This window comes from Alosa sapidissima, chromosome 8 (assembly GCF_018492685.1).
Source record: "Alosa sapidissima isolate fAloSap1 chromosome 8, fAloSap1.pri, whole genome shotgun sequence".
Classification (NCBI taxonomy): Eukaryota; Metazoa; Chordata; class Actinopteri; order Clupeiformes; family Clupeidae; genus Alosa; species Alosa sapidissima.
Genome location: NC_055964.1, coordinates 13,176,482 through 13,202,658, shown reverse-complemented (window position 1 = coordinate 13,202,658; position 26,177 = coordinate 13,176,482). Strand labels below are relative to the sequence as shown.

Below are 26,177 nucleotides of genomic sequence, written 5' to 3'. Positions count from 1 at the left end.
GTAAATGTTCTCAAAACATTGTACATCATATGTTATACTTAAGTGAACCCATTCTTCTCTGATTAGCTCTCGTTTGATTTATTGGGTGCGTTCAGCTCCTTGATCATGACTACTAAAATGAGGCACTGAGACAGATGTCTTTGTTTATATGAATCTTTGGGTGTGGATCTAACTAAAAGTGAGATCCAGAAGGGCAGGAACTGAGTTGATTTTGCTTTTGTTTGTGTTTGAATGGCTGCTGACCTTATAAATACATCACAATATGCTTATTTATACATACTATCAAGCAGAACAGAGTAATCAAGGTAAAGACTACAGATGACGATGAAGAAGCTGTAGTTGTGATGATGTGATGAAGGAAGGGTAGCTGACTTGAACTGGAACTGCTGTGAGAATTCTCAAAGAATTGCAGATAAAATTGGGGTCAGCTTCAGTTTCATAAAACGGATAAAAAAAATAATAATCATTTCCATAACTGCAGATGTATTGAGATTATTAAAGATAACTGTAACCCACAATTTCAACTGTGGGAAATTCTTGAATTTTTTTTTGTACCGATTGGAAAGCAATAGCTTGCTGTGCATTCCTGTTTGGGGGCAAAAAAATTCCATCTTAATTTCCCATCAAATTTGACCCTTAAATGTGTGGCCATTCATGTGTCCATCTTACACCACCAAGGTCAGGAAAAAACAATATTTCCAACAACAGTCTTTATTTGGGGCTTTACCAAGCACCAAGCAGCGAGCAGGAGAGGATGTAAGCGTAGACAGTGTTTATGAGTCACTAGGCCCATTCAGATGGGCTTTGCTCCTTTAGCTCCGGAAGAGGGACTTAGAGGGCACTTACAGAGCTGTAAATGATATTTCCTGCCTGAAAATGGCAGAACTTCAACAGTGGAAATCAATAAAGACTTGACAGTTCATTTGTCTGTCTTCTCTTTTATCTTCATTGGGAGGTTTCCTGGAATGCTACACCTCCGCTGGCGAATGAATCATGGACAAGCATGGACACACACGTAACCGCATACCCACAGAAGCACTTCCCGTGTACACCAAAGTGCACACACGTGTAAACACACACACACACACAAACACTGTGCAATATGCTCACACATTTTGGATTGTGGTGGGCCACAATCACAAACAGTACAAAGAGGTGGCTTCTAAACACACACACACACACACACTGTAGTCTACACACACACACTGTAATCTAATGATCTGAAGCTACAAACAGCATATAGACTAGCATATAGCTTCTATATAACCTCCGGAAGGTCCCTAAAGTTTGCATGAAGAGGTCTATTCTTCAGGCCACAGACATACTGCATGAGCAAACTGTGTGATAAGAGCAAAAGAAGTCCACACCCTAACTGTGGCTCTTTCCACAGTTTCCATGATCACAGAAACATCTGCGCTCAAACCCTGGCCAATCACTTTTATTAAGAAAATACATCAAAGCAGCTTTTGTATTTCTTATTAAAAATCAAAATTGCCTGCCAAGGAAAATGACACTGTTACTAACTGTGACCTGAATGGAACCAACTACAGCGTTGTGATTAATCACATCAGAAAGAAATACATATAAAAATAACATACATGGTGGAGACTAACTTTGGCTTTACTAAACAAATAGTGAGGAATGCATGAATGCAACCATGTTCTTTTTGGTCACATATCTCTGTGCAGGCCGTGCAAGGTTGTCTGTTGCTCTGTTTGTCCCTCCACCCTCCCACCCCTCCCTTCTGGACTTCCATGCCAGCGAGCTCAGAGACTGTGGAGCCTGCAGGAGGGTGACATCATCTCACTGGAGCCTCTTTCAGCAGGGACCAATCCATCATCCCTCCAGTGCACCTCCACCAACCTCTCTCTCACACACGCACACGCACATGCACACACGCATGCGCATGCGCACACACACACACACACACACACACACACACACACACACACACACACACACACACACACACACACACACCTCCACTAACCTGTCTCACACACATACACACACACAATCTCTCTCTCTCTCTCTCTCTCTCTCTCTCTCTCTCTCTCTCTCTCTCTCTCTCTCTCTCTCTCTCTCTCTCTCTCTCTCTCTCTCTCTCTCACACACACACACACATCTCCACCGATGCCTCTCACTCTCTCAGAAACACACACACACACACACACACACACACACACACACATACGCACACACACACACACACCTCCACCAGCCTCTCTCTCTGCCCCTCTCTCTCTCTCTCAGAAACACGCACACGCACACACACACACACCTCCATCAACCTCTCTCTCTCTCACACACACACACACACACTCATACAAACACACACACTCTCTCTCCCTCGCTCCCCTCCGTCCCAGAAACACAGACACACACACACATGCACACAAACACACACACACACACACACACAATACTGCACCGCCACAAGCCTTGCCTTGCCTGCTTAACCTTGAAAAGAACATCACAGCATCCAATCCAGAAACACCTCTTTTACTTAGCCATGTTTCCCTCATTTGCAAGACTAAATATCCCTCATGGTTAATTCATCAGATCATGATAAACCCAAGGAGGAACAAGATTCTGAACAACCTCTGACAAAATACAGACTTATCCAAGTTCGAAGAAAAACACAAACACAGAGGAGCCAAATCAGTTGCAGGACAAATACAGGGTTCTACTTCTGTGTTTCCATCACACAAAATAGCCCCATGGTCAAATCAGACACATGAAATAACCTCTGTGTCTTCCAACCCCAGCACGGAGAATAAATTAACCAAATGTGACAGTACAACGAATCCTTGCAATACTGGGTTGGAGGAGCTGGTAGAGGGACAGTTGGTAAGTGTTCTTAACAGTCTTCTGTAATAAACTCTGGGTTCGCTAACTATGTAGTTGGTGCTTCGTTTTAAGTGTTGGGACCCTGAGCAAGCTACAGACGAGGTTTGGTGATGTTTTGAACAATATTACTGGTTAAAAAATTCTATTTGGGAAGCGTTTCGCTCATGGCCCTTAGCTCATCCACTGTTTGCGATTTGGGGCTATAGCGTATGTTAGAATGCTGTGAGAATGCTGTTCTGACTTATGAAACAGCATAGAGGAGGTTCAGCACCTAGCTATGTGGTGCAAAAATAATAACCTGGCACTCAATACCCAGAAGACCAAGGAGATCATTGTGGATTTCAGGAAAGCCAAGAGCAGGGCACACATCCCCCTCCACATCAGCGGTGCTGAGGTGGAACGTGTTTAAGTTCCTTGGGGTACACATCACTGAAAATCTTTCTTGGTCTCTCAACTCTTCCAGTCTGGTGAAGAAGGCGCATCAGCCTTCACTTTCTACGAACCCTGAAGAAAGCACACCTATGTCCTAGGATTCTAACAGACTTATACCGTTGTACCATTGAGAGCATACTCACTAAATGCATCTCTGTATACGGCAACTGCAACGCTGCTGATCGCAAGGCACTACAAAGAGTAGTGCCCAAGAGTGCCCAAAGGACTATTGGCTCCCAACTCCCCTCCATCCACGACACATATCATAAACGCTGTAAAAACAAAGCCAAATCCATTGTCAAGGATACCACCCACCCAAACCATGGTCTTTTCAGTCTACTTCTGTCTAGCAGGCTCAGGTGCAGCTTCTTTCCAGAGGCTGTAACACTGCTGAACAAAACCTCACCTCCTGTCTAGCATTTGCACTTTAGCTGTTACTAGTTTACCTGTTTACTTTTTTTGCTACTGCACTGTTTACCTGTTTACATTGACTGTATTGCACTGCTTACCTGTTTACATTTACTCCTATTTCACCTATGACCTTGCACTGCTAACACCCCATACTATACATTATATTTATATAATATATATTTGTTTTTAATATATTTTATATTCCATAGCCTGCCCATAAACCTGTGAAATATACTGTACAGATTATATAGAATGTCTATTTATACTCAACATATATACTCTGTATACATATTTATCTCTGACATGTCATCTGGAAAACCTGTATTTATCCAACTGTACACTGTACATTATTAATCTATATTGTATACACAACCATACTCTACCTGCACTTGGTATTTAATGCTTCTTTGCACTTCTGGTTGGATGTCAACTGCATTTCATTGGCTCTGTACCTGTACTCTGCTAAATGACAATAAAGTTGAATCTAATCTAATCTAATACCGGAGCAAGCTCTGTAGTGGTTGATCAACGAAAAATCCTGTCTCCACAGGTTATTTGATGTGTTTTAATGCAGAAAAAGACCCTGGGGTAAATTTTCGCTGGAGTTACACTTTAATTATTCTTTAATTATATTGTCGTAAACGTGCTAATTACCAACCATTTCGTTCGAAAATTCTTAAAACAATGATGTTTTTTAATACTTCAAAATAACATTTGCTAAATGAACCTTAAATTTTTCAGTAGCCATAGGTGTGTAGATTTGAACAAAATCTAGTTTGGTTCTTAACAGGGCTTTTACTGCTTGAAATATCCAATTTTGTTTACCCTCTCAGAGGTTAGTGCTGGGCTAGTGGGTGCTTATTCCCAAACTTTCTCACCACACATTAACGGTTAGCCCGAGAATTCTCGTCGGCAAATCAAAATTCCAATGGAGCTCCAAGCGGATTTGTACACACAGCCTTACAACACTGTTTGCAGCTCTTCGAGTCACGGTAAAATGTAATTTTTGATACATAGCTAATTTAGATAAACTTATGGTGTGGGTGCTTGCGTTTCTTTAGGAATTTGCCGTCTTGGTGTGTATAGAAATGAAAATGAAGTGACACATACTGTACACGTAAGAGGTTGGACATACATGACGGTTGGTAATATGTAACGTTCCTATATGTACTTTACTTTTTAAACTATTCTTTAACAAATGCCATTTCATGTTTTAAAGGAACCGTATGTAAGATTGTGGCCAAAGCTGGTACTACAATCACTTTCAAATTACTGTAGAGCGCTGTATCCCCTTCCCCTCCCCTCTGACTGGCAGAGCTGGCAACCCGGATGCCGAAACACTACTGACTTTGTGATAAGTAGATAGGTGGACGGTGGCGCATCAGGCCAAAACACAACATGACAACATAAACATCAGTTGAGGGCTGCAACTTCACTTTTTAAATGACAATATCCTGGCCGGACTACTGTTGTCAGTGATATAAGTATTTGAAATGAACATGATTTCTTAATGTCTATGACATATCAGGGCCATTTTATGATTAATTGAAATACATTTCTTATACGGTTCCTTTAATTTATTATTACTCTTTGCTTTTGTTTCTGTAAAGCACATTGAATGACCCCTGTGTATGAAATGCGCTATATAAATAAACTTGACTTGACTTGACTTACGTAATCGTGGAAGGCCTTGGCCTCGCTGGAGTGCTCGCATGTCTCTCTTCTCTCAGGTGCTGCACAGTACAGGTCCCAGAACACACTGCAGCCAACAGATAATGGGCCAAGACAGACAAACATGGCCAGTGAGTATGAATGATTACATTAATACTGTAATAACAAGTCAAGCAATAGTGTGACCAGTCATTAACATGTCCCCTAGTCGACAGGAAGACAACACACACATATGTAAAAGTTATGTAATTTTTGTTCTAAGAAGAAGAGAAAGGTGGATTGATAACAGCTTGGTTCACACCACAGGTGATCTTAGGAGAAGAGAGGATATGCATGCTAGGTGATCACAGGGGATCTTAGGAGAAGAGTGGATACGCATGCTAAGTGATCACAGGTGATCTTAGGAGAAGAGTGGATACGCATGCTAGGTGATCACAGGGGATCTTAGGAGAAGAGTGGATACGCATGCTAGGTGATCACAGGTGATCTTAGGAGAAGAGTGGATACGCATGCTAGGTGATCACAGGGGATCTTAGGAGAAGAGTGGATACGCATGCTAGGTAATCATAGGTGATCTTAGGAGAAGAGTGGATACGCATGCTAGGTGATCACAGGTGATCTTAGGAGAAGAGTGGATACGCATGCTAGGTGATCACAGGGGATCTTAGGAGAAGAGAAGCTATGCATGCTAGGATGTGCACTCACCACCACCAGGAGTGAAGGAATCCTGGAGGCTCGCCGAGTGTGATGTTCTTCTCCCAACGTATCTGGCAACAAGCGAACAGGGCAGCGATTCACTGGAACATTTCCCACTCGGTTTGTATTACACCAGCGCTACAGTTACAACGTGTGTGACATCTAAAATTCACAAGTCATTATGGAAATGGATTTTGTTTTCTGTTGAATTTCAACTCTCAAGTGTGTATCGCTCAGAATACTAAAAACAAAGCACAAGACACTCACACACACACACCTGAAGTGCAGGCAACTACCCCTTTACTTTCCAGACCAATCAACCTGTTTTATTAGCTAACAAACAAACATCAAAAGCATTTCAGCTAAACGGGCGCTGCTTAATGAGGTCCATCCTTGACTGAGGGTCAGAAAACTGTGGCCTCATGGGAACATCTGGGTGTTACTCGGCCCACTGGCGCATCGTGGGTGGCCTGTAGTCGACACCAAGCCATGCATGTTGAGGCACAACCAGCAACCTCACATGGAGAATCAGGAATGTTGCTGCATAACTTTCTATTTGTCTTTGGCCATGGTTCTGTTCTTACACTGTTCAGAACAGTTCAAAGAGACTTGCATATGTTCCCAGGTGTCTTTCTGCCAATTTCTTCTCGTCTTTACAGGACAGATGAGCAGCAGATGATGAGAAAACACACACCTGAATAACTCTTCACAAGCAGCGGCAAATATTGCCTACAGCCTTCATTTTTATGACAATGAGCTGCATTGCTCACTGTCACAGTTTTGTACAAATATATTCTGAAACGTCTCAAAGAGTCCTTTACAATTTATCCAGAGACACAGGTGTAAATCTGGACTTCAGGAAGCGGCAAACAAAAACCATTTAATAACCCTAACCACTGTAACCGTCCAATTCACCTGAAGTGAAACTCCAGCTGAAATCTCCTGCTCACACAGACATTCAGAAGAGGATGAACTAAGGAGCACATTGTCCCCTAAGCTGCTATTTATTGCATCACGCTCCAGAGACAGTCCTGTGCCTGAGCTCTAGCACTGGAGAGCCGACCGGCCACCCGCCCTGCCTCAATGTCCTCATTGTGCTACCCACACACTCACACCTGTGTGACGGCCACTGCTCCGGCTTAAAGGCACAGCCTGCAGCCTGGCACAGTGATGGCAATGAGAGAGTATGAGGGAGAATGTGTGTGTGTGTGCGTGCGCTCGTGTGTGTGAGTAAGAGAGAGAGAGAGAGAGAGAGAGAGAGTTTTTTTTAGATGTCTACGCATGATGAGATCATAGTTTTGTTCTCCTCATATCTACTGTGGTACGTGTTTGAGTGTGTTAGTGTGTGTGTGTTTTTGTGTGTGTCTTCATGTCCGGACGTTTGCCCATGTGTCTGTTTTTTGTGTGAGTCAATGCCTGTCTTGTTGTGAGTGTCTGTTTGTGTGTGTGTGTGTGTGTGTGTGTGTGTGTGTGTGTGTGTGTGTGTGTGTGTGTGTGTGTGTCTGTGTGTCTGTGTGTGTGTATGAGAGAGAGAGCATAACTGTAAACACAGAGGGCGTGCCCACAGCCCCCATTATCTTCCATCTGAGGGCCGATATTGTTTGGGAGAGGCTGCCCTCGCGTCTGGGACCAGGCCAGGCTGGGCAGGGCTGGGTTGTTTGCTGCACCCGCTAGGACTGACTGCCACTGGTGTCTGGGTGGGTGGCACAGGGAGAGGGAACAGGAAGAGGAAAAGGACACAATGGAGGGGATGGTTTTGGTATTGTGTGTCGTTCGGGACACACACCTTCAGCCGTCTGGAGTTGGCCATACTTATATTGAGCCCCCCCCCTCCCCCCCCCCCATTAATTCATCTCTCTCTCTCTCCTCATGTTCTGCTATATATAAAATAACACTCAGTCTCCTTCTAATGGTGGGCCAAAACAGCCAAGCAGTCAAAACAAAACCCCTTTCCGAATAAAGCCGCCCTCCTGAGCGGAATGTTTGTTTGAGCAACCGATATAAACACATCTGTCTGCTGAACCTGGCTCGAGTGGATAACAGCCTGTTAAAAGCACAGTTTACACACTGCTAATGCAGCTCAGATAATGGGCCCTCCTAACTCAAACAAGGAGGACACGCTTCTCATCTCATCTCGTCTCCTCTGTTCTGTGCTGGCTGAATGCCTACACTCTATCCTAACCACTTCACATCTACAGATGCAGTGCTGCATCAGCTCTTATGGACAACAAAACCTGAGAAGGACAACAACACAATGGCAAAGGATATAGCCCTTTGTGATAAGAAACCTACACTTCCCTACACTTCTCTCTCTACACGACATCTCCGTTATGGTGGACTGTGGACTTTCTGAACAATGCAGAAGCATTTAATGGATCTCAGGGACTATACCCCCCCCCCCCCCCCACACACACACACACACACACACTCAGTCACACACACTCAGTCACACACACACACCTCCAATCCATTTGCTGGACACTGGGTGACCTCGGTGGCCTGCCAGCTCAGCAATGGTTCAATTCAATTAGCCCTGGCCTCTGCATCACTGGCTACAACTCAGAGGACCATTGCATATGGCAGATATACGGTTGGGTTGGATATACTACATGACTGTTTGTCTGTGTATGTGATTATGTGTGTACATGTATGTGCGTGTGTGTGTGTGTGTGTGTGTGTGTGGTGTGTGTATGTGTGTGTGTATGTGATTATGTGTGTGTGTGTGTGTGTGTGTGTGTGTGTGTGTGCGCGCGCGTGTGTGGTGGGTATGTGCATGTGCGTGTGTATGTGTGTGTATGTGCATGTGTGTGTGTGTCTGTGCGCGTGTGTGTGTGCATGCGCGCGCGTGTGTGTGTGTGTGTGTGTGTGTGTGTGTGTGAGTAAGTGAGTGAATAAGAGAGAAAAACTAAGATGGAGAAGAGATAGCTCATTTTAGCTCCCCTACCTCAGAGAGGAATGTCTGTGCTGACTTCTGGGCTCCAACGTGCAGCAGGTATTCATACACATACAGAGCTAATCTGGAGAGAAGAGGAGGAACAGAGAGAGGGAGAGGGGGATGGGGAGAGAGAGAGAGAGAGACATGAGGTCAGCTGCAGTGGAATGGTAAATTGTGACCTATCTCAAACCCTCTACCATACCAGCCAAAGCAAATATATCCTGTAAAGTCAACTAAAACAATTTAGATACATGTAATGTTAAGATACTGAGATGGCATTTCCATGTGGTCATGGTAGTGTAGAGGATAACGAGCTGGGTTTGCAAGCAGTAGCCTGAAAATCTGTGAGTTCGATTCCCAGCTGCCACCATTGTGCCCTTGGGCAAGGCACTTAACCCCAAGTTGCTCCAGGGAGTCTAGCCCTGCAATCTGTAAGTAGAGCCTGACCGATAAATTGGAATCAGCGTTTATAACAGCGAAAATTATTTTGAAATTAAGTAAAGGAAAGCCAAATACTGATCCTTTATCTAAATTTCCAGTATTGTCTTTCCAGCTTAACATTACAGTAAAATAATATTAGCACTAGTTGAGTAGTTGGGGCTATCTTGATTGTTGGGGTATTTATGAAACATAAAAGCTGATATACGAGTAACTTATATTAGGCCTACCATACATTTTCTGACCATACTGACACTACCTAAGTAGGCCTAGTGTTCTCCTTTGTGGGCGTTTGTCTGCATTTTTGACAAGTGCTCCACAGCACACAATGCTTATAAGTAGTTATAATACAAGTACTCCACAGCAAACAATGCACATACATACTGCACAGCTATGTACCAGCTGGCTACCTCACCGCACCAATGTAACCTGCCTTATGAATTGCAAAGCACAGTCCTGTACTCGCCAAGACTTGAACCCACAAAGAGCAGCACCTTGGATCTTGAGTCCCAGGCTGGTAGCTCTTACTAGCATGACTCTTAAAAATGACTTCACATTAGTCGCGGCATGCGCTGTGCTCGCCACTAGGATGCTCTTGGTTGAGATTTTTGTTGTGCTTGCCGCCGGGCTCAGCGCAAAATACCTATGATTTACAGCGCGACGCAGTCAAAGTTCCACATGGTTCAACTTCGACTGTGACACGCACAAGAGCAAGCGGCAAAGCAGCAAAATGACACTTGCGCTGCGCTTTGCTCACGCAACGGCGGACCAGCTCATGCGCGCGCAAGCTATTGAAAATAATGGCTTTCATAGTGCAGCGCTGCCGTTTGCACATGTAATGTGAACCCCTCTTAAGGCGTCAGGAGGGAGGTTTACACAACGTACTGCACAGCTACATACCAGCTAGCTACTATTACACCACCCCTACTTTATAGTACACATGCATGCTCCACTTTCCCTTTTAAACACAAATGATGACTATCAACAATCTTCATGCGAGCAATAGCTTGCGCGTGCATGAGCTGGTCCGCCGTTGCGTGAGCAAAGCGCAGCGCAAGTGTCATTTTGCTGCTTTGCCGCTTGCTCTTGTGCGTGTCACAGTCGAAGTTGAACCATGTGGAACTTTGACTGCGTCGCGCTGTAAATCATAGGTATTTTGCGCTGAGCCCGGCGGCAAGCACAACAAAAATCTCAACCAAGAGCATCCTAGTGGCGAGCACAGCGCATGCCGCGTGGAAAAATAGGTGTCCCTTCTATTCTCTATTCTCGCTGGGTCACGGCTGCAGTGCGGTTCAAACTGTGACAGACACGGCAGAGGCAGTGCGGCTGCTGTAACATGTGAACATGGGCGCCAAAATGAAATCAATCAACATGCAATGAAGCCGTTCTGCAGACGCAACGCAGGCAATGTGTTCATATGAGAGAGTGGACATTTTCTTACATTATGCAATTTTCCTTTCCAATCACACAAAGTATCACACTGTTTAATGTTATTAACAGTGAGTAAAAAAACACAAAAAATACCATCATAAAGCATGAAGTAAATACCTTGAAGACCTTGTGGCAATGGTCTTTATCACAGATAAGAACAAAGACCATTTCATTAGAATACCAGGTAGTTAGGCCTATTTAAACACAATGTCCCACCTTGAACCAGAACTTTTCAATATGCTTAATATTAAAGTCAATATTTATATTGTGTTTATTAAAAATTAATATCAGCTGATTTATCATTTATATCAGTTTCTAAAATCCTCAAATATCAAAATTGGTATCGGTCTATAAAATCCCATATCATACATGCTCTATCTGTAAGTCACTTTGGATAAAAGCGCCAGTCTTATATATATGACTCTGAGTCTGAGGGTCGCCGTGGCCTACTGGTTAGCACTTCGGACCTGTAACCGGAGGGTTTGCTGGTTTGAACCCCGACCAGTAGGCACGGCTGAAGTGCCCTTGAGCAAGGCCCCTAACCCCTCACTGCTCCCCGAGCGCCGCTGTTGTTGCAGGCAGCTCACTGCGCCGGGATTAGTGTGTGCTTCACCTCATTGTGTGATTACTGTGTGCTGAGTGTGTTTCACTAATTCACGGATTGGGATAAATGCAGAGACCAAATTTCCCTCACGGGATCAAAAGTATTTATACTTATACTCAAACTACATAAAGGTTATTAGTGCATCTGACAAGTGTAGCGGGGTTTAAAGGCCAAAACCATACAGTATGTGTCTCCATTGGATCTTCAATGGTAAATTTCAACAAAGTACCAAAGTCACCTCTGCTCTCCTCACATCTTTGTATCTCAATGAGATTCCTAGGGACACTAACAGCATAATCCAATCATTATCATTGTCTACCCATTTCGTTCCCTCTCTCTCTCTCTCTCTCTCTCTCTCTCTCCCTATTACCCTCAACACTTCTTTGGTCTGGTGACAATTTAGCAACAGAGCGAAAAAGTAGAGAACAAAATGTTTCCCACCGTTTGGTACCAAGCTGTTGCTGTGACAAGCTCTGCAGAGCAGTATGAAAGAACCTGACGTCTTGGCATTCCTTATGAATAAAACATGTACAGGACACTTAGACTGAACGCGTAAAGCTTTTGTTCTAATGAAGCACACATACTCCATCAAATTGACATCACACAATAACATTATGAGAACAGTTAAAATTGCCCACAAAGTGCAAATTCTCCGTAATAAACTGCAGGAATTGTTTGTTGAAGGGTTCGTATTATTCTCTTTTAAGTTCTTTATGTGCTTTATGTAACACCACTGAAAGGGATATACTGTATAGATTATATCTGTGAACAGCAAATTAAGAAACACCAGTTCAATAGGCCTACTATAGGCCTACAGGAATAACAGAAAAATCATAATATAGTAGAGAGATACATATAGACATACAGATAGACACCTGCTTACTGGTGTTGGATCAAGTAAAGCTCAGACTGTAACAAAAAGAGTTCGCACAATGTTTGCTCAGAACAGAGTGTGGACTCTTGGAAGAGCTTGAAAGCAGCTCCCCTCTTGTACTTCATGTCATAATTACAAGTAAAAGAGCTGGCTATGTCATTGTTTAAGATGTGACAGATGTTGTTACCATGCTGCACTAGTCCAACATGTCATTAATTCCCATCTGTCTAGTCTGACAGATAAAACTACTGCTTTATAAAATGCCACGGGCATATATATATATAGTGATTCTACATCAAAGTGCTATAAGGAACTTTTGTCTGTTGTATCATGCAGAATAATCTTGATGAGTTCTTGGCAAAATGAATGCAAAGTTGTCTCCATTATCAAAAAGAGAAAAGAGGAAAAGCTTCTATATGCCACAATGCTTCTTAAACAACATACAAATCTACTGAATGTTTTGGAATTATGAATTGCATTTGGTACCAGCCAGATGATCTGAATTTAATGGCATGAAAGTTTGATGACATGAAATAAAACTGAGTTTAAAGAACATGAAAGAGAAATGTTAAAAAGCTTCCTCATAATGCACACAGGCATACAAACACACACACACACACACACCACAAAAAAACATAACATCCTTTAAATCTTTGTCTCCAAAATCTGCAGAAACTGCAGTCCACTCCGGTGGCTCTGACCTATTCACAGCTCATTGTTCGTTCAAACAATTCCTGAATCATCTCCAAACTGAAATGAACACATTCCATTAAAGCTGTGTTTGAAAAGCCGCCCTTTTTGTACTCACACAACGGCTCTTCTCAAATTCAGGTCTCATTCCAACTTCTATTCAATTTCCCTGATACTGCTCATATCAATTACAGCCTTTTTCATTTAAAATCGCCAAAAACTCTTATTTTTCTGCTAAGAAAACATTTTGAACATAGCGAGACAAAACAAATTTAAAAAAAAAGGGGGATTGAAGAGAAGGGAAAGAGAAAGAAGAAAGTAAAGACAGAGAGGATACTACAATGGCACATGAGTGATGCCAGCTGATTTAGTGGAGATCTGAGGCCGGGATGAAAGCGAGGTAGGGGGGCAAAGGAGGGGATTTTGAGGTTGGCAAATGAACCGAGGGGATGGAGGTTTTGGAGTGGGGGTAAAGGGGAGAAAAGACTGAGTCTGAGAGTTTTTTTTTTCTTTTTTTTTGATGGTGAACCTTCCAATTAACTCTCCTGAGATGTGGAAAACTTTCATATTCTAATTGTGTCTGATCTGAGACCAAGAGAGAGCGAGAGCGAGAGGCTCAGAGGATAAAGACAGGGAACCCCTGCTGGGACGGGGGAGCTTGCTCACTTGGCTGGGACGGGGGAAACCAGGCTACCTCCTGAACCCACATACCCACAAACCCGCCACCATCTCTGCCGTGTGTGGAGAGACAGTCACTGGGGTCGTGCACTCTGGCTTCAGGGGACAAGAGACACACAGACAAACTAGGACAAGGAGGCGTATCATTGGGACTGGGTATATCAGAGAATAAAAATGTGTGCAAGACCTATGGAAATGAATGAACAGGTCATAGGGCTATATTTAGAATAATGATTCGAGCACTGTTGTCTCTTATTTCATATTCTGAGATAATACATTTAATAACAAAATGTCTATTGTTCTCAGTTCAGGCCTCTCTATTTCTTATTGAAATCCTTGTCTATTCCCCATCTCGCTCACAGTTATATATGAGGGAAGGACCACAGTGAAACACATCAGACATCAAACACAACACAGAAAGCCAGTTTAAGTCAGTTTATCTTTTTTCTTGAACAAAAAAAAACACTGTCTTGCCAAACTTTGCAGGGCTATTAAGCTGAGTATCCATGGTACACCAACAGCAAAAACCAGGCGTACAAACATCTGTGTCTGCAATTTACGAAGGAGTCTGAAAAGCCAAGAACCTACACTGTGGGTTTACTTACAGAGGACATAAAATAGTGGGCTGCAGTTTCATGTCTCATTACTGAACATCCATTTAAGGTCATACCCACACACAAGACTCCCTTTATCCCCTTCACAGACACACGCACGCACGGACGCACGCACAGTGCACTCTGACTAACACTCTGCACACAAAGAAGTCAAAATAGTCAACAGCAGTTATAAAAACACATCAGCAGATCACTCTAAGATTTACTAGCATTTGTTATTGACATTAAGACAAACAGCCACCACAGAACACCTCTGGGCAGCCTCTCTGTCTGTGTAACACAGGGTTAAGGGCCAGTGGTACTGCTGAGACAACAGTCTGGGAGCGGTGGCTGTGCACAGGGGACTGGATGGCCGGGGGCCTTTCATTAATCAGGATGAGCACCCAAGGCTTTATGTGCTATTAAACTGCACTGAACATGATTACTTTCAATTCAGTTAAAAACTGTGCCTTCCATGTGATAGACAAAGGCTTGTAAATATGTGTGTCTCTCTGTGTGTGTGTGTGTGTGTGTGTGTGTGTGTGTGTGTGTGTGTGTCTCTCTCTCTCTCTCTCTCTCTCTCTCTCTCTCACACACACACACACACACACACACCCACACACACACACACACACACACGTACAGTACACACACATAAACACAGACACACAAATAAACACAGGCACACGCATACAAAAACACACTGCTGTCCTAATGGAATAACAGAGGCAAACCCAACAGAGGGGGAAATAGACTACCAAACATACTGGATGCATCGTTAGCCCCATAGGCATGGCCTTGGTCTCCTTCTATTTGGCTACTCAGCACAATATGGTGTGCAAAATGCCTTTGGTTTAACCAACAAATATCCCACTCAACCAACGTGGTATGTGCAAATTAATTTGTGAAACAGTGTGGAACTAACTCAAATTTAGCTAACCAACATATAAACAAACAGATGAAATGCATTCTGTTGCTCTCTTGTGACTAAACTGAATGTGCCGCGAAAACAAATGTAGTTACAAATCAAGAAGAGCTAGAGATGACAAATCTCAGGGATATTTCTTTACTTCACCTGCCCAAAGGAACCATTTACACTAAATGCAACCAGAAGGAATGTACAGTAAATAGGTGAGCTGTTCAGTATGATTGCTTCTTGGATGTGCTTTTTGGATTCTTGGCTTGGTGTATATGCAAATAATTGAAAGGCCTATGACTCATTTTGTGTACTTTTGTTGCTTTCCACATAATACAGTTGCTAACAACTTATTGCAACGGCACTCAAATGAAAATTCCAAATGGTGGTGAGCTCTTTTAAGTCATTATAATGCATAGAGATGCATTCAGTCACAGTCTGATGTTGAAACCTGAATGCTTTCTCTTGCACAATGTCTTTGTAATAAAAGCAAACCACAAAGAACTATCATGACACAAATATTTAGATACATTTGCAGTATGTTGAAAACATATGCTAATTACATAAAAAGGTGTTTAGAAGAACTGTTTCCTGTTTTCTGCGTCAAATTATTTATGGTAGAAAACATAGGAAGGCCACAAATCAGACCATGGCACGATGCTCTAGGTCAAGAGCGGTCAGCCAATCAACAAGTCATAAAAGTCCTGCCATCCATCAAGGCAGACTAAAACAACAGAAGGGGCAACATTGTTCTCAGTTTGGGATAACAGGAAATGCCACCCAATTAGAAAGACACGAAAGGACAAGAGGAAGAATAGGCACCGTGCATATAATGGTTATGAATTTAACCTCAGTTCTCTGAAGGAGAACACAAGATATCAACCAATGGGAAGTCATTTTTGGGTGACATCATCGATCTGAACCAATCTCCAATCACACATTTTGTTGGTTAACATCAAGTGAACTTGACTGAAAGAGAACTGACAGTGTTAGAAAGTTGAGCACTGAAACTTTTCTGATGAACAGAAACACAAGCCATGAACACAAACACACATACAAACAAACAAACCCTTTGATTGTGGCACAATTAGTGCTAAACATATAAAAAGAGGGCATTCTTACAAGAATTTAAAGAATACATGTCTTGTAAATAAATGTAATAAAAACATAACTGTTTTATTGGTAACTGTTCATGTCCTTTCAGTAATCCTCAGATTCCAGATGTTGGGATGTAATGTGGCTAAGCAGAATGCCACAAACCTTTGACCATTAAAAAACAAACCTGGCAGGAATTCAGCTGTCTAGAGCCACCACACTAGCTTAGCATGCTCACTCGTGCCATAAAGGCAATATGACAATTCATCCTAAAAGCACAAGCTAATTCTTCTTTCAAAGTTCTTCTCATTTCAGCTACTGTATGGTTTCATAAACTATGACACACTTGTTTCAAAGCTGCAATATTTATCACAAAATATTAAAGTTGGGAATGTACCTGAGGGTTTGAGAATGTGTATGTGGCATTTGATGACTTAGCACAAAATATCCACAATGAGAGATATACAGAGAGAATGCGATTGATATGCAGAGAGAGAGATTTACTATATCATGTGAAAAATAGAGTGGAAAAGAGTAAGGAAGAGAATGAGACAATGAGAGAGAGAGAGAGAGAGAGAGAGAGAGCAGAGGTTGTTTAAGTCTTGCTGCCACGCATGCTTAACCTTGCAGTTGTGGTGAGACGATGCTGCTTGCATATCAATGCTGAAGAGAAATATCTGAGGTGGATAACACTGCAAGCAAGTATTCTAGCAGTGGCAGAAACAACATTGTTCCCCCCAAAACAGCATCTGGAAGAAACACACTCAGTGTTTCATTGATTTATCAGTGATGTATGCTACCGTGAGCAAAAAAAAACAGCCCCTTAAAACCATGGTTCTGACATTCTGTATATTCTTTTCCTTCCACCTTCATGCCAAGCCTTACATTTAGATTTCTGTTCTGGTTACAGGAAATTGCAATGCTGGAGGATCCTAAATTATTGGGTGTTTGGTTTCATTTCTGGCAGAGGAGGTCTGTCCACATACCACAACTACTACCACAAACAACAGTTTATGCACTAAACACTATTGAACCCTGGCCACGGAGGCATTTTATGTCTATGGCACAAAGAGCATGGCTGTGTTGCACACTACCTCATCTACATCACTTCGCTCTTCTTCTACATTAGGCTCCTCCCTGGAAACATACAGGCTGTTATCACCAGCTATTTTGAACTCTTACAGAGAGGCTACACTGGGCACATAACTGAAGCGTTCCGTTCGCTGAGCGTCTGCTGCAACAATTAACTTGCACTATAATCAATGGAACTGGCTATACCAGACGTGATAGCGGTGTGTACATTCAAAATAATTAGAGCAGTCTTCTAAAACTATTTTTACGCTTTGTGAACAGAGCGCTTCAGTTGCGAACCCAGTGGAGCCTGGGCCTTAGTGCTGTAGTATTATTTCACACCAGGTTACTCAGATTAAGTCTAATTCAAAGCTCATCCTCAGGGTGAGATCCATCTTGGGTAAAGAGCAAAAGGCTAGTTCAAGATTTCTGGCAATATTTAAATGTGCAAAAGGCAGAACCATTTTAAAGATATATAAAAAAGATAATGCAGAAAGTAGGAAAGTGTTTCCCATTAAATGTTTAAAGTTCCTTGCATTACATTCTAACATGAAAAAAGCTCGGTTACACTTTATTTGACTGTATCGACATGACTCTGTCATGACTGTGTCATAAACAAGTCATAAACGTTTATGACATAACGCTTCTGTCATTAAGTGTCATTCGGTTTTTGTCATAACAAGTTAGGGTAAGGATTAGGGTTAGGGTTAGAGTTAGGGTTAAGGTTAGGGTTAGGATTAGGGTTAGAGTGCATGCGTCATGACAGTGTGTGTTCTTATGTCGATACCGTCAAGTGTTACCAAAAGCTCTAAGATGCTCTAAAAAAGATGCTCTGAGAAAACAAAAGCCTTCCTGGCCTCTCTTATCAACAAAAATACATTTTAACATGTTCTGACGGTGTCAAGCTATTAGTCAACTACCAATCAGTTAGACGTGCTTGCCAGACAGTGTTTTTCTATTTTTACAGCATACATAAAGGGCAAGACATAAATTCCTTCAGTGATATCAAGTGGTGGAGATCAAATATCTGAACATAGTTACAGAATCTTACAGCATCTTCATCTCTGCACACATTTTATATGATTGGGGGTGCTGTTGGGCTAACTACTTTCACTACTGTTCAATTAATCATTTACCAAGAGCAGATAAGCAGGTTGTGTTCTGGTGAACAGACAGTGATAAAGGTACAAGACTGGATATCTACAGGGTTGTCTACCAGAGATAGCATAATGCCACACCACTATTGGAGAGTCCAGTAGGTAATAGATGTTTGTTGATAATAGATGTTCTCTATCTCCAATTGTCTTCTGATGGACTACCTGAAAACCTTCAAGGATCCTCTCAGTTGTCAGATGTGTTTGTGTAAGATCCTTCCCTGCTATCTGATATAATCAGTGTCTTGCTGTCACATCTAAAGGGCCCTGCAGTATCCTGAGTGAGTGTTTAATGTGAGGTCTCCCCAGAGCCATCTTCACTTTCCTGAGGCTTGACTCGTCCTGCCAGCATGAGGAAGATCTGAAAGAGATTCTTCTTGTCAAAAGAGTCAGAGTACTATTTAGGGCATGGGCACAGCATTGGTCTAAAGGCCCTGCAAAGCAAGTCCAGTACCACAAGCAGCTCAGAGCAGTTTCAGCATCCAGGACACATGTCAGATTTTGGCATTTTGTATTCTGTGAATTTATCATGGTATAATCCAAGATTAGAGGTTATATCTGTCCGAGAACAAAGTGAATTAGGTCATGGTTGGTATTGTATTATTACAAAAGTGCCGGAGGGCATAATTTCACCTCAACTGTTACGGTGCATACAGTGGTACCTAAAGTAGTAATAAAATGGAACCATATCAAATGTGGTTATCATACTGACAAAACACAAATACTGCTTTGAAAGCATTTAAGATTATTTGGATTATTGAAATTTAAATTATTGGATTTAAAGAATTGTATTTCCATTGTAATATACAATTATAACAAATGTCATTTTGCTCTGATGTACATCCCAGCAACTAAAACAAATGCAATTATGTGATATACTGATCCTCGTGGTAGTGACTAATCATCTTCAGCCTGCTATTATATAGGGAGTACCTCTAAGTTTCATTATCCTCACCTCCAATAGGCAGCCATCAAGTCTGTATGTGCACCTGTCACATAGGGATTAGAGTTTGCAGCCGCCTGACTACTCTTGTTTGTGACTTGATTTAGAGACACTTCCAGATTCAATGTATATATTATTGACTGCAGAGATATGACTTAATACCATTTAGAAAAACAAATTAGTTAGGGGTAACACAGCCTTGCAATTATTCCTCAGAAGCCAAAGGGCACTTTCTTAAGAATAGCAGCCGGAATTAGCCCTGTCCGATAGCATAATTTCTCCCAGCATACAATCCTCCCACACAAAGAACAACACTGATTCAGCACTTCCTGCCAGGTTCCGAGAGTTTTGTTAAAAGGAGCCTGGCAATGCCTCCAGCCAGCCATCAGCCTGGAACAACCAGACAACAACGGCAGTGTGGGTGCCAAAACCACTGGCCCTCAGGGAGATGGTGTGTGTGTGTGTGTGTGTGTGTGTGCGCGCGCGTGACTGAGGTGTTATATATTTTTCTATGTCAACTCAAGACATTAGAAGAGCAGCGATGAGAAGAAAATAGGCAATCACTGTGTAGACATCTGGAGTTAGCCTCGTGAGACCATCCTGATCTCGCGAGCTTCAGCTTTCCACTTGCAGTCTGGCATCCTCCCGCAAATTTAGAGCAGTTCGCCAAACGAACGGCCAATCAGCATTGGTTTTGAGGCGGGTTTAGGTGTGACGCAACAAACAACATGACGGCATCCACAGATGAGATGAGCGTAGCTTTCACGCATGTTTTATCTGAATTAGAAAGTAGCCTACTCCTGGGGAAGCAGTGAAGCTATGAGTCTCAGCCATGCAGCTGGGAGGAATGAATGAAATGAAATTCATTCAATGAATGAAAAACTTGGTGGGGATTGTCGTGATGAGGTTCATGTCACATACAAATGGTAAGTTTAAAAACGTTAACGTTAGTTATGTTACCTCACTTAATTGTATGTTAAATGAAGGCATTAGAAGAACACTTCGTTCATCTGATTGGTTGATTTGGCCCGTCGATAACCAACATAGGTGGTGATAGAGAGATGGTTTATCCAATCAGCTAACCAGTATTTTCTGCCCCTTCCCAAAAGTTCTCCAACGGAAAGTTCCCAGATGGACATGCAGAGCAAATGCGAAGCATCCATCTGGCGGAGTCAGGTTAATCTGGAGTAGCCTCTAAGAATACCTCTATGACTGTTAAACTTAAACACAATGCAATTCCCAATTCCCAAAGAAATCCATTCCGATTCAGGTGTAACGCAAGAACATTTTATTCTTTAGTCTCTTTTATATAAATATATATTTAAAATATGTTGGGCCTATTAAAGCAATTAAAGCAATAATCTGGCTATCCCTAACATATTTCCCTTTCTGTGAACGGCCTACACATCTGTACACATATCTACACATATGCATACAGAAAGGTCCATTTGAGGCATCTATGCTAGCTCTAAGTTGTTCCCAGTTCCAGTAGCCTTTAGTGTTTCTGCTCACATTTAGACCAAACTCCTTAGTTTAGGTATGGCAATGCAAGGCTATTTCATTCACCATGGCAATTCAATGTCCGTTACCTAGACACAACACACACACACACACACACACACACACACATACAGTATGTATATCATAAAACACAAGAGTGCATCTGATCAAAAGTAAATGCATTTGATCAAATTATGAGAACGCAACTATGTCATTTTGTGTCAAATCAGACAGAATTCAGGAACATTGTTGCTGCATTGTCGCAGATTTTGCTCAAAGTTTGTCTACAAAATATTAAATATCAACTCACTGACTGAGCAGATTCTATATTAGTATTTGTTTTTATTTTCTTCTACAGTATGTTATGTTTGTGTTTACTGTTTCTCTGTTTTGTCTTTGCTTTTGAATACTATATGTGAATGCATTTTGTCTTGTTGGATAATAACGCTCACTGTGACTTGACCTTGACCAAAGTGAAGAACAGTGAGATATTTTTGTTAAATTCCAATATTATCTTTTTTTTTTGCCCTTTTATTTTTACACTCTAAAATGCCTGATCTTGGGAGCCATGTTTGGGCATTAATATCTTAAAATGCATTATTCCTGGCCTAAATGTATTCCTTGATTAAACTAATTTGTATAGCATTTTGTTTACTTTGATTTTGTAAGTGGTATGCTACTGCTTTAGCTTGCAGATGCAAAGCAGCTTCAGTTCAAGGTGTGGCAGTTTTATTCAATGACCAACATTTCCAACTATGCATCTGCTTCTTTTTTTCAAATAGTTATTAAAAGTGTTATTTAAAGGAGAATTCCGGTGTGATATTGACCTAAAGTGTGTTGAAACATGATACCGAGTGTGAACGTTTGTCTCATAGCCCATCTCGGCTTGTCCCCTGCACTCCAAAATCTGTCGCTAGTTAGCAGATGCTACCAACAGCTTTTTCAATGGTGGTGCTTCGGCATCGGGCTAGCCATGCAAATAAATCACTGTTTTACACCATTTACGAGGCTCAATGTATCTCCACACTTCATTGGTAGACTTCCGAGGGCCCTGACATTTAAAACGAGACATTGAGAACTTTGAAAAAGCACTGGTAATTTACTTACAAGACGATTTATACAGACAGTATCTTCATGAAGTTTAGCGTTTGCAGCCATCTTGAATTTAGTCACGATAAGTCGAGCGACGAGTAAGAATGAACAGGTATGATAAGGGTTCAGATTCCAAAAATAATTCCGTGGAAATGCATGGATTCCAGTTGCTGCTACTGGAAGAAACTGGAATCCATGCACTTCCATTACTGTCTGCATAAATCGTCTTGTAAGTAAACTACCAGTGCTTTTTCAAAGTTCTCAATGTCTCGTTTTAAATGTCAGGGCCCTCGGAAGTCTACCAATGAAGTGTGGAGATACATTGAGCCTCGTAAATGGTGTAAAACAGTGATTTATTTGCATGGCTAGCCCGATGCCGAAGCATCACCATTGAAAAAGCTGTTGGTAGCATCGGCTAACTAGCGCCAGATTTTAGAGTGCAGGGGACAAGCCGAGATGGGCTATGAGACATACGTTCACACTCGGTATCATGTTTCAACACACTTTAGGTCAATATCACACCGGAATTCTCCTTTAATCTGGGCAGATAAAAAATCTGGTCATTTTCTTTTTGGCTAAAAAGCTAATCTGTACCCCTGATTACCGGTTAGAAATCACATTGAATCGTTGATGGTACCTTAAAATTTAACTGGTCTCAATTTAACTGGTAGCATAGCATTTTTTATGCCATCGGGGAAATTGATTCCAGATTTGAACCACATAGAAGCTAAATGCTGCTTCCTCATGTTTGGTTTTGACAATGGGTTTGATCAACAAATGTTTCTCCTGTGAACTGAGAGGTCTGGAGGGTCAGTATTGTTGAAACATTTCTGAAAGGTACTTTGGTCCCATAGTGATTTATAAACAAGTGGCAATAAGTCAACTCTTACTAGAAACCAGAGCAGAGACTTAAATAGGAGTGATGTGGTCATTTTTTTTGGTTTTTCATAAGAACTCTCACTGCTTCATTTTGTATCACTTTAACCACTTTTTAGGAAGGCCTGTGAAAAGCCCATTGCAGTAATCAATCCTAATGGAAATAAAAGCATGAGGAGTTTTTCTAAATCTTATTGTGACATAAGATCTCTTAGTTTGGCAATGTTTTAAGGTGGTAAAAACCTGATTTACCGTAGTATTACTTCTATGTGGCTGTTGACGTTTAGATTGCCGTTGATTAAGACATCAACATTTTAGCAGTGTCCATATGTTTTAAGCCCTTTGGTTTCAAGAAGAGAAGAAAGTCTTTCCATCATTTTACCAAATGCAATTACTTCAGTTTTTCCTTGTTCAGCCGAGGAAAACTGAGCCAAACAGTTGTTGATTTGGTCAATGCATTGACAAAGTAAATTAAGGGGAATACATTCATTAGGCGACAAGGAAAAGTAAGTTTTGGTGTCATTACCATAGCTGTGATAGGAATTCAAATATTTCTCGATGATTTGTTTCACGTGGGAGCATATAAAAAGGTTGAACATAGCAGCCTTAAGATCAATCCTTGGGGGAATACCACAGGTTATGCACGTCGGTGTTGAGGTGCAGATGCCAATGGCAACAGAGAAGCTCCTTTCTTGTAGGTATAATCTGAGCCAGTTGATAACTGGGAATCCAAATGTTCTAGTTCGTGTAGTAATATGTTGTGATCAATGGTGTCAAAGGCCGCACTATAACACTAGGACTGATGTTTTGTAACAATTTGATGTTACAAAGGTGCTTAGTTGATTAAAGACCATTTTTTCAATACTTCTGCCAAGAAATTGTATATTGGAGCCTGTAGGCTAGTCGTTTAAAATGAAAGCATCCAGATTGTTCTTTTTTAGTAGGGGCTTTTTTGAGTGATTAGGAAATGTGCCAGACTGTAAAGATGCATTTATAATTTGAAGCAGTCTGCTGCTGTAGGTGAAAAACAGATAGACATATTTTGTGAAATACGCCCACTTTGAGAGACTAGTCATATAGTATTCTTGGACTTCTTATTCATGTCAGTAGTGGTGGTGGCAATCATGCTCTCCAGATTTTACTGCCATCACACATCATATTGTGTTTTGCGATCCAGCACAGAGAGGAATAGCGAAAAGTTGACAGATAATTAAAGCCTCAAAGATTTATCTAGATTCACTTCATTCATTCGGATTCATTCAGATTAGATACATAGATTCATTAGATACCATAAACTGCACATTTTATTACAAAAGCCTTGAACAACTAGGAGAAATAGCTGATTGAGTTTACATTACAACGGCAGGTGGGGAGCATTTCTGCATTACCCCGACAGAGTACACAATGTCGCTATGTCACACTTCTCAAGGACATCACTTTTCAATACTAAACTATAAGTTAGAAATACTCTCATACCCTCAGTTTAATCATGTTTTTATCTCTCCCTGCCTTTGTTGAGAGAGCCTGATCACTACACTGAGGACTACATGGTTACTTTTCCAAACCAAGTGATAATTCACGAAGAACACATTAAGGGATAACTGAGTTATCCAAAAGTTTACCATTTAAGTAAACTTTGGAAAGCACAACCCTTTACCTGTTATAGGCTTTTTGGATTAGACCTATGTTAGGTGTAGCATATTTGCTCAGACCAAAAAAAGGCAGTGTTTCCTTTAGGCTACTGTTAGTATTATGAAACTGCATGCAAAAATCAATCTGGTCCTGCCCCAAAGAATGACAGAATTTGTGCTAATTGTCACAATGCAATATGTGCAAACTCGCGCTTCTCTCTCTCAGAGAGAGAAATTACTAGATCTGAATGTCTGATCCATACCCCCAAAAAATCTATTCTACCAAAACAGCTCGCACAACATAGCAATGTGTCTTCTCACGTGCCCTTACTTCAATGTGACAGTGTAACACAAACCCAAGTTGTGACGGTTGCATCTTGGCAGTGCAAACATGGATAGTATCAAGCAACAGAGGAATTAATGCCTACCGGTATTTACAACACCAAAACCTGGCACAGCACTGGAAATGCGGTGAGAGCACGTTTATTAATGGCTACCCACGAAATTAGACATCACTCAATTTGAATGAACACAGCATCTACAACACACTTAGAAGGTAGGCTAATGACTGCGGTCGTAAAAACGGCGTGAAACATTAAATTGTAGGCTACCGACATTAAGCATAGACGTTGCCTATTTTGTTCCATTACATTTACAACTTCTGCTGGCATAACATTTGTATCAGTTTTGAAATATGACGATCCTGTGTTATCAAAACATTGAAAACATCATGTTCTTCCTCACCTTCTACACTAACATAATTAACTGGAAAGCAGTTTAACGAAAACTTAGCTGTAAATCATAAGTAGACTATAAATCACTGTACGTCCTTGCCAAGGTTCACATCCACCAAAGGAAGTTTTTCGCACATTTCAACATATCTGTCCAAATAACCCTAAGACTGCACATTAACTTGAAGCAAACACGGTCCAGCTTCGCTTCACCAAATGCGTGTAACCGAGGCACGTGCCCACCCGCGATATTCCCCCTCCTCCGCCACCCGATAAATAAAACTTACTTTTCCCTGGCTTGGCTGTCGGACGGCACGCTGTTACTCTTGCTTTTGGTGTACATGCTTACAGAGAGCACCGACGGTCACGCACCTGTCAACCCATCACAGCCTGGCGAGCTACAACCCCGTCACCATAGCGACTCCAGCAGCGGTTCTTACCATTGGGTGTCCTGCATGTACAAGACGCCCATTCTTGTCGACAATACTGAAGACTGACAGTTGACTGACCACGCCTTCGAATCACATACATCCACCCATCACCCTCATCACTCTATTCTGGTGGTCCACCTGCTTAGGTGAACGTAAGGCGCTTGGACACGTAGCCTACACTACGCGCGTACACGCGTGCACACACACACACACACACACACACACACACGCACGCACGCACGCACACGCACACACACACACACTCTCATCACCTTCACTCTCAACACATGGGGAATTAGAAACAGTCAGAATACGATTTTTTACAACTGCCTGTTTTTGTCATAGCCTAGATAATCACACCAGCCGGCAGCTGACGCGCAGGTTGACAACCGCTGTAGTCTACAAACTAAACTAAACTGGCTTGGGTAACGCTG

General features: G+C 41.8%; 1 protein-coding gene across 1 annotated transcript in view; it reads right to left on the bottom strand.

Moving 5' to 3' along the window:
* si:ch211-130m23.3 (uncharacterized protein LOC558547 homolog) overlaps positions 1–25,719 on the bottom strand; it is a 43,196-nt gene extending 17,477 nt beyond the window's left edge. Inside the window, 4 exon segments of the mRNA XM_042100917.1 lie at positions 5,368–5,452; positions 6,070–6,131; positions 9,005–9,077; positions 25,600–25,719. Of these exon segments, the coding sequence (XP_041956851.1) occupies positions 5,368–5,452; positions 6,070–6,131; positions 9,005–9,077; positions 25,600–25,655 (276 nt within the window). The 5' untranslated portion in view covers positions 25,656–25,719.
* Between the last annotated feature and the right edge of the window lie 458 nt (positions 25,720–26,177).